The 7,949-nt window shown below is 40.5% G+C and overlaps 3 protein-coding genes across 3 annotated transcripts in view; 1 reads left to right on the forward strand and 2 right to left on the reverse strand.

Moving 5' to 3' along the window:
* The window catches only part of nsun3 (NOP2/Sun RNA methyltransferase 3), a 3,328-nt gene extending 1,513 nt beyond the window's left edge, over positions 1–1,815 (reverse strand). Inside the window, exons 1-4 of the mRNA XM_072465649.1 lie at positions 1,577–1,815; positions 1,166–1,257; positions 606–1,084; positions 24–178 (exon numbers count right to left, since the gene is read on the reverse strand). Of these exons, the coding sequence (XP_072321750.1) occupies positions 24–178; positions 606–1,084; positions 1,166–1,257; positions 1,577–1,759 (909 nt within the window). The 5' untranslated portion in view covers positions 1,760–1,815. The remainder of the gene's footprint in view (positions 1–23; positions 179–605; positions 1,085–1,165; positions 1,258–1,576) is intronic.
* Positions 1,816–2,439: 624 nt separating this feature from the next.
* On the reverse strand, positions 2,440–3,903 carry LOC140381104 (ATP synthase F(0) complex subunit C3, mitochondrial-like). The gene is made up of 5 exons (XM_072465127.1): positions 3,822–3,903; positions 3,473–3,557; positions 3,149–3,220; positions 2,883–3,070; positions 2,440–2,808 (listed from the first exon to the last, which is right to left on the reverse strand). Exons 1-5 carry the CDS (start codon positions 3,860–3,862, stop codon positions 2,694–2,696), a joined length of 501 nt encoding a protein of 166 aa, XP_072321228.1. The 5' UTR covers positions 3,863–3,903; the 3' UTR covers positions 2,440–2,693.
* A 1,419-nt stretch (positions 3,904–5,322) lies between these two features.
* rrad (Ras-related associated with diabetes) lies at positions 5,323–7,520 on the forward strand. The gene is made up of 4 exons (XM_072465231.1): positions 5,323–5,746; positions 6,102–6,175; positions 6,294–6,498; positions 6,607–7,520. The coding sequence occupies exons 1-4, from the start codon at positions 5,374–5,376 to the stop codon at positions 6,882–6,884; spliced, it is 930 nt and encodes a 309-aa protein (XP_072321332.1). The 5' UTR covers positions 5,323–5,373; the 3' UTR covers positions 6,885–7,520.
* The last annotated feature ends 429 nt before the right edge of the window (positions 7,521–7,949 follow it).

The following is a 7,949-nucleotide window of genomic DNA, read 5'->3' on the forward strand; positions in this document are numbered from 1 at the left end:
CATGACAGTGCTGTTCATTTCACCTTGTCATATTTGGACGTTTCGCTTTGGCCAAAATGACGCCCATCTTGTCCAGAAACAGCCACATATCCATTTAGTGAAGGAGGTAGAAAAGAATTGAGGGTTTTGGCCAGCCACTCTCGCCTGTGTGTATCCGGTTCATTACAGCAGAGAAGAGCTGGGATACAAGGAATACATAAGTCAACCATGTAATATTGATGATGTTCAGTTTGGTCAGTGATAGAGGATTTCCCCAGATATCGGTATCAGTCTGATAATTTTCCCAGTTTGTCCTCAGGGCATCAGATTTGACTTTTTGAACAGACGCATGAGTGAAAATGGAAATGGGAGGCGGATTAGTTTCATATCCCAGATAAATACATTGCATTAATATTTTAATACCCACACACAAAGACCAATAAATTAAAATCTATATAATAATTAGATTGAGAAGGCTTCCACTGCACAGACACAATTTAAATAAAAAGATGATAAATGTATTGCCTGGATTGGACGGGCATCTGAAACAAAAATGTATGCCAATGTAATATGCAAATCACACACAATTTCAGTTGCAGAAAATGTAGCATGGTGAGTTTGTTTACCTGGGTTACAGCTCTGCATTATGGCTAAAGCTTTGCCTCCAGGTGCTGAACACAAATCCAAAATGTTCTCCCCATCTTTGACTCGCAATGCCAGCACTGGGAGAAGAGAGGCAGCATTCAGAAGGTAATACTGCTTCAAACAGCTGGGTCTATGGCCTTGTGAGGGAAATCTCAGAGGATATGGATGGATGTAACACTGTAGTAAAGGACTTTGTGATGGTTGTGCTTGCAGACGCTGAGATGCATAGGTAGATTGAAGGTTAGAGTCATCAGAGAGGCACTCAGATGACAAAATTGAGGCATTTTCCCCAGGCTGTTTCAAACAAGACTGAGTTGGACGTTTTTCACACAATGATGAGGTCTCGGTCTGTAGCAGAACAAATCCCTTAGATTTGAGAGTCTGAATGATATTTGACACAGCTGCAAATCTGTTGAGTACAACCCCATATTGCCAGGAGTGAGAATTTAAAAGGACTTCCCTGTGAAAAAGCAAAGAGCACAAAAGGTTTACATGAAATGTATGAACAATGTATGACAAGAGACTTTTAATAAAACTGCACCTTGCTGATGTCCACAGATTTCCGAGTTCCCGGCTGTACTGCTGGTCAAAGTGCTCCAACACCGGTTGACATAAGGCCTTTTCACTTTTAAGCTTTTGGGGGAAAAGTACAATGAGGAATCAATACAAAAGACATGTCTATCGTGAGTTTTTTTTTTTTTTTTCATTTACAAAAGGCTACACCTAGTGGAGAACAAGTGAAATCGCACCATGCATATCTATGGCCAATAATTAACAAAAAATGTCTTTATTTTGTTGGAAAGCAAGCAGTTCTCGAAATGTTTTATCGTTTTTTTATTTTCAATTTTGGGACACAACAATATTCGTTTTGTCAATTGTTATTTAATGATACGAGAATAAATGAAATAGCAAACATGTACGCATATTATTAATCATTACAGAACATGTATACCTGCGTCGTTCCTTTATGTTTCTTGGACGGGTGTTTGGCTGTTTCCTGAGCAGAGGTGTAGCAAAGGCACAAATTCCAAGACGGATCTACTTTCTTTCCGAATAAAAACGTAGCATTCCTCCAAGGATTACAAAAATATTTCGCGAACATGTATAAAATATTTTTTTTGTGCAAGATAAACATTTGTAAAGACAAGACTCATTTACTGCGTGTAAACTATGTTGTAAACTTGGTTTAAAAATAAATACAGCGCAATGTCACACAAGTACGTTCTTGAAAGCAGTCCCCTGCTAAATGAGGCTGTGAATATTGGTTCCGCCTCCGTTGGTTAATGTACTTGGAAAAGGTAAAAGGTTAAAAAAAAAAAAAATATAGTAAGCTGTAAAAAAAATACAAACCCAACAGGTCAAAGTTGTATCTTTAAAAAGTTCTAAAATGTACATATTCAGAGGCTTATTTGGATTTGTGGTCAAATATTTATCAGTAAGCCTGCTAAGAAATGATTTAGCTTTGAGAACTACCTCATCAAAACCCGGATTATATCGGGCATAAATTTGGGCTAAACATGGTCTAAAATAAGAATAAACCCACCCCTGATTCATTCATATATAAAAATATGCTCAAAACTGCAGAGGCCCTTTGCCAGTGATTCACATCACAGAGGTTCATTAATGCTCAAAAATGTATGCAAGATCAAGTATATGACACTCATTTTAAGAAAAAAAAAAAAAAATTATAATATATATATATATATATATATATATATAAAAAATCACACCTTAAAATATATAAAACATTATATAATGTGTACATATACATGTAAATTCTGTAGCACTTATAAATGACTATAGACACCTAGAATGTAGGAATAAAATATTTAATTGTCTCAATGGTTGTACTTTTGTTAACAAAAACAAACCTCTGATTAAATATACAATATAACATCTCCATAATCAAATGATTTTGGTTTGTTATTTTAAACCGCTCTGTAGATCAGTCTTCTAAGAAACACCAGTGAACAAGTATTAGCAACAAGTCTACAGCAGCTAACATCCATTGACAATTTCTTTGTACAGTTCTTGTTAACAATGTTCATCCTCATTACACGCTTTACCATTCACATGGCAAACAGAATCAGGAAAGCAACCATCAGACAGAAAAGACCCATAGCCTCAGACAGAGCAAAGCCCAGAATGGCATAAGAGAAGAGCTGCTGTTTCAGAGAAGGATTCCTGTGAATAAATAAACAAATAGAAATAAAACCAGGGATCAGTGAGTAAATAAAAATGTGAATGACTGCTCATACCTTGCATATCCAATAATGAGACTACCAAACACTGTTCCAATACCAGCACCAGATCCAGCGACACCCACAGTGGCCGCTCCAGCCCCAATGAACTTTGCAGCAGTGTCAATGTCACGACTCACTGCACTAGTCTGGAAACTGCGCACTGCCATCTGCTGCTGGGAACTCTGAGGTACGAGTGAGGAAGTCTGCAAAGAGAACATGTTTTGTATTTTATAAGTTTCAAAAGAACAGTTCCAAAGATGAAGGCTTAGACCACAACTTACCTCTCCTTTCCGGGCATCTGACACTACTGCTGCAGACAGAGGCCTGCACAGCACCCGAGATCCAGCCCGGACCTAACATTAAGAGAAAAGATACACCATGAATATTATATTGCAGTTTGTGTGTCAAATAACACTATTGTATACAGGGACAACCTGGGAAATGGTTGTAAAGGACAGAACAGGAGTCTGCAATGTCAATATAATGTCAACAATGCATTATTCTCACAGGCTACAAACATACAACATGACTGTACATGTGTTTAGAATGAAGTTACAGTAGTATGTGCACAACGAGGTTAATTTCATTCATTCATGTCGACTCACCAGAGAGGGCGTGGAAACAAACTTGGCGCAGGCATACATGATAAGAGGATTGCTCGGGTCAACCAAACAGGTTATTACTTGGTGTCTGTGGATAAAACAGCACTGTTAAATGGACATCAGTTCCAGACATATACACAATTGGCAGCTGAAGTACATTGTGGTCCATGTTAACAGGGCGCAGACATATAAGGTCAATATCCGCTACACACCAACACCGAAAACTGCGCAAACTACAGACAAACGGTGACTAATGGCAGTGCATCGTCAGTATGCAGAGTGCACACGAATAAAAAGCATTAACTTGACCAAAACCAACCTTGCAACAGCGGAGGTTACGATTAGGACTCACCGGTTTGTTGTAAAGGTCGAATGCGCGAGAGGTATGCACATGCGCAGTAATGAGAGCTCGTCTTTTCCGGTTTGCTCAGACGTAACATGACGTAACGTAAGCGTGGATGAGACGTGCGTACGGGCGCCACCTATGCTCATGGATCTATTATGCTCCGATGGATCAGAAGACTATTATTATCTCTACTGGCGAATAAACGAGAAACAAAGCAAACAAAACAATTGTCTCGGAAGCTTAATGGCGATATGAAAAGATTCTGACTGTTCCTTAGGGCAAATAATTTTAATTATATGTGGATATATTCTAAAAATGTTTATACATGTAGACGTGTGTTGTCACGCTGCAAAAGGTCAGACGTTAGTTGTTTTACCGTCCTGCACGCTTCACAGGGGGGATTCGAAAACTAGTGGTGTTGATCATGTTAGACTGCTATCACTGCTGTTATCCTGTCACCAGTAGCTAACTAATGAAGCTATTGTTATAATTTTTATAGGAAAATAAAAATAAAATCAATGTTTGACTTCGGTGTGCGTCGTGAACTTGTCCTGACCACTAGATGGGAGCAAACATCACACAGGCATAAGACTAGACCCATAAAGGCAAAACGGTGGACAGAACACGCGGATGATGCTCCACAAATTGTTCATTCCTATAAAACATTGCAGATTTATTTTCCACATTTACAATTTGAATATGTTGAATTGTTATTTTTGACTAAAATGCTGCTGTGGGCGGCGAGCAGACAGACAGTAATCCATTCAGTCTGAATTGAGTGCTGCAAAAATGTGTTCTTCTGTCTGATAATAATAATATTAATAAAAATAAAATTGGGAAAACTGTTGTAAGAACCCCTAACACTGAAACTTGACCTTCAGTCTGCAAAATCATTAATCAAGCTCGCCTTCATCTGTGCCAACTAATGGACTTACATTTGCCACATGCGTTAGAGCGCGACAACTATTAGCACATATGAATAGTGGGATCTTGTACTAAACTAAAACTGATGCCCCATTGAGTGGGCATTCCCTTTGAAAAGATGGTCTCCAGACGCCCCCTCAGAGGCACGCTTCATTTGGCATTGCGGAAGGGAAATTCCTCAGCTCTTCCAGTCATACACCCCCTCCGCTGTATGAAGTTGCCATTACGCACTACTATAACAAGCAGAGACGTGACTCTGAGGCGAATCCCTGCCTACGTCACTTTGGTCTGATATAAATACTGCGAGTGGCGGCTCTGAACAGACCAAAGCAAAACGCTCTTGTACTGTTACTGACACTTTTCTACACCAAGGATATACAAGGACTATTTGATTCCGCGTGGGATTTTTTTTTTGCCTAAAACATGTAAGTAGCTTTTACACTTTAAATTGATTAAAACTGTTATCTCGAATAATAGTAATGTGATGCCATGTTGTAACACGATAGAACATTGTATTGCCCACTTCTTTGAATTCATTATTACACTAAAACCTGTGTGACATGACTTGAAAGTTAGTTTTACGCACAATTTGACGCATGGCATCTTTATTCATAGATCTTCGGATTAAAGCACAATGACTTTGAACAAGGGTGACAAATTGAGGAACATGGACAAGAGAAGAGGAAGTGTGCCATTCCCTATGAATCTACCCAACCTTCACAGGAGAAGCATGCCCGTGGACGACAGGGACCTGCGCGCCACGATGCCCCAAACCGGACAGACCGACGAGCTGTCAAACCTGCTCCGCTGCACCTCGTACTCCCCCAGCGACCAGCACCGAGGGAGCTGCGCCTCCGACTCCTCCGACTCCGTCATCTCCAGCGGGAGCGAGACGGATTCTCTGCTGTACAAGGTGGTCCTCCTCGGGGAGCACGGCGTTGGGAAGTCCAGCCTGGCGCGCGTCTTCGGCGGTGTCGAGGATGGAAGTCACGACTGCGATGAAGCAGGTAAATGAGTGACGCGTGACTCACTGACCCCAGCGGCCCGCACGCACGCACTGACCACTGTCCAGGAAGATGTGATGATGATGAAGCTAGAACAAGAGCTTTATTAGGGAATATTTGAATAACCCAAAAATATACTGCAAATTTGCCATTCTTCTCTAAATGTTACACACACGCGCACCCTCAGGGCAAAGGCAAAGGCAACAAATGCATTCCCCTAAAACAATATCATTATGAATGTAAAAATCACACTCACTGAGATGGATTGCTTGCTGTATATGTACATCCACAACATAAAACTATACAGCTCTCATAGCAACCACTTTGAGTAACGTAATATTTTCAATCTCCTCCACAGGAAACACTTACGATAGATCTGTTGTCGTGGATGAAGAGGAGGCATCTATCCTTCTCTTTGATGTTTGGGAACAGGTCTGCATCCTTTATTATTTATGCACGTGGATCATTGATACTTCAGAACGTCCTTTTTTTTCTTTTTTTAGAACAATGTGATATTTGTGGCTAATTTCATGTCTGTCTCTTCTCGTAGGATAACAGCCAGTGGATGAAGGAGCAGTGCATGAAGATGGGAGACGCCTACATTATTGTGTATTCCGTCACGGACAAGTCGAGCTTCGAGAAGGCCTCAGAGCTGCGGATTCAGCTGCGTAGAGCCAGGCAGTCGGAGAACATTCCCATCATCCTCGTGGGCAACAAGAGTGACCTGGTGCGCTCCAGAGAGGTGTCCGTAGATGGTAAGTTCACATCGCATGTAATTCAAACTCACTTAGCAATGTCTATAACTACTACGGTTATATAGTGCATGAGCGAATCGTCTAATATCTTGTTCTTATTTGTTTCAGAGGGAAGTGCATGTGCAGTAGTATTCGACTGCAAGTTCATCGAGACATCGGCATCTCTCCACCACAATGTGCAAGCTTTGTTTGAGGGTATTGTCAGACAGATTCGCTTGAGGAAAGACAGCAAAGAGGAAAATGCCCGACGCATGGCCAACTGCAGACGGCGAGAGAGCGTCAGCAAGAAAGCCAAGCGATTCCTGGGTCGTATTGTCGCGCGGAAAAACAAGAAGATGGCTTTCAGGCAAAAGTCCAAGTCCTGCCACGACCTGACTGTCCTCTGAGGAGCACGACAACAGATGGACAGTTTCTCTTTTGCCTCTGAAGACCAGATGCTGTGTGTGTTTTAACACTAACCCTAAGGACTACCAGAGCTGTACAGAAATATATTTTTATTTCTAGACACTAAGAAGCAAAAATGTGTCTGATGTAATTCATAAGTCATATCATGAAACGGTGGCAACCTGCATGAAGCTTTGCGATCATGTGTTTTATTCTGTTCAGATTGCCTTAAGACATCGCTCTCATTATCTATCTCATTATATGGTCATTATGTGTTACTGAATCCTGAAGACATAGGCCGCTTTACGGGAGGGTTTTCTAAAATAACTTGTGTTGTACATATTGTAAGCTACTGTCTGCTGAACATACATCTCATTGTTGTTGTTAAAGACATGGTAACGGATCCCAGGGTCATTTTCAGTCAGATTTACTTGAAGCGTGGTGCGCAGGTCGTGCCTCAGCCGAATCTCTGAGGCCCTGTCCAATCTGCTCTTCTGTGTTATTTAATTTCCACCGAATTCAGGTTGTGAATGTAAAAGTAAAGCAATAAGTTTTGTTAGTCTTGTTGTGTCTTTGACATGATTTGCAATTTCTTTGTTTACATTGAATACATTTTTCAATAAAATGAAAAAAATAAATCTATGTTGGGTAATTTATTTCAAAGCTGTGACGTGTAAAATGTAATTCCCGAAGCACAATCCAACAGCAATGTTCAGTTGTCATGAATATTCATTTGGTCAGATCCTTGAATTGGAACCGCACTGACCACTGATTTTAAAGGAAGGAAACATGGTAGTTAGCCATCTTTATGTTAACCATTAATCAGTGGAAGGAGTACAAGAACACAGTTTTTCCACAGAATTTAAACTCCACTCCCACCGCACAGGAGAAGCACTCTGCAGAGACACAAGGTAAGAGACAGAACCAGTTTAAGACATTTCTATTTTGTTAAAAAAAAAAAAAAAGGGGGTCTGGTTTTAAGCTGTGAAATTGATAATGGATTCATTTAAAAACCTTCTGTAGGGACACTGTTTACGTTTATGTACAACTGACTGAAGGATGACTCA

This window comes from Eucyclogobius newberryi, unplaced genomic scaffold (genome assembly GCF_026437365.1).
Source record: "Eucyclogobius newberryi isolate DKJ021-1_F unplaced genomic scaffold, fEucNew1.0.hap1 SCAF_5, whole genome shotgun sequence".
Classification (NCBI taxonomy): Eukaryota; Metazoa; Chordata; class Actinopteri; order Gobiiformes; family Gobiidae; genus Eucyclogobius; species Eucyclogobius newberryi.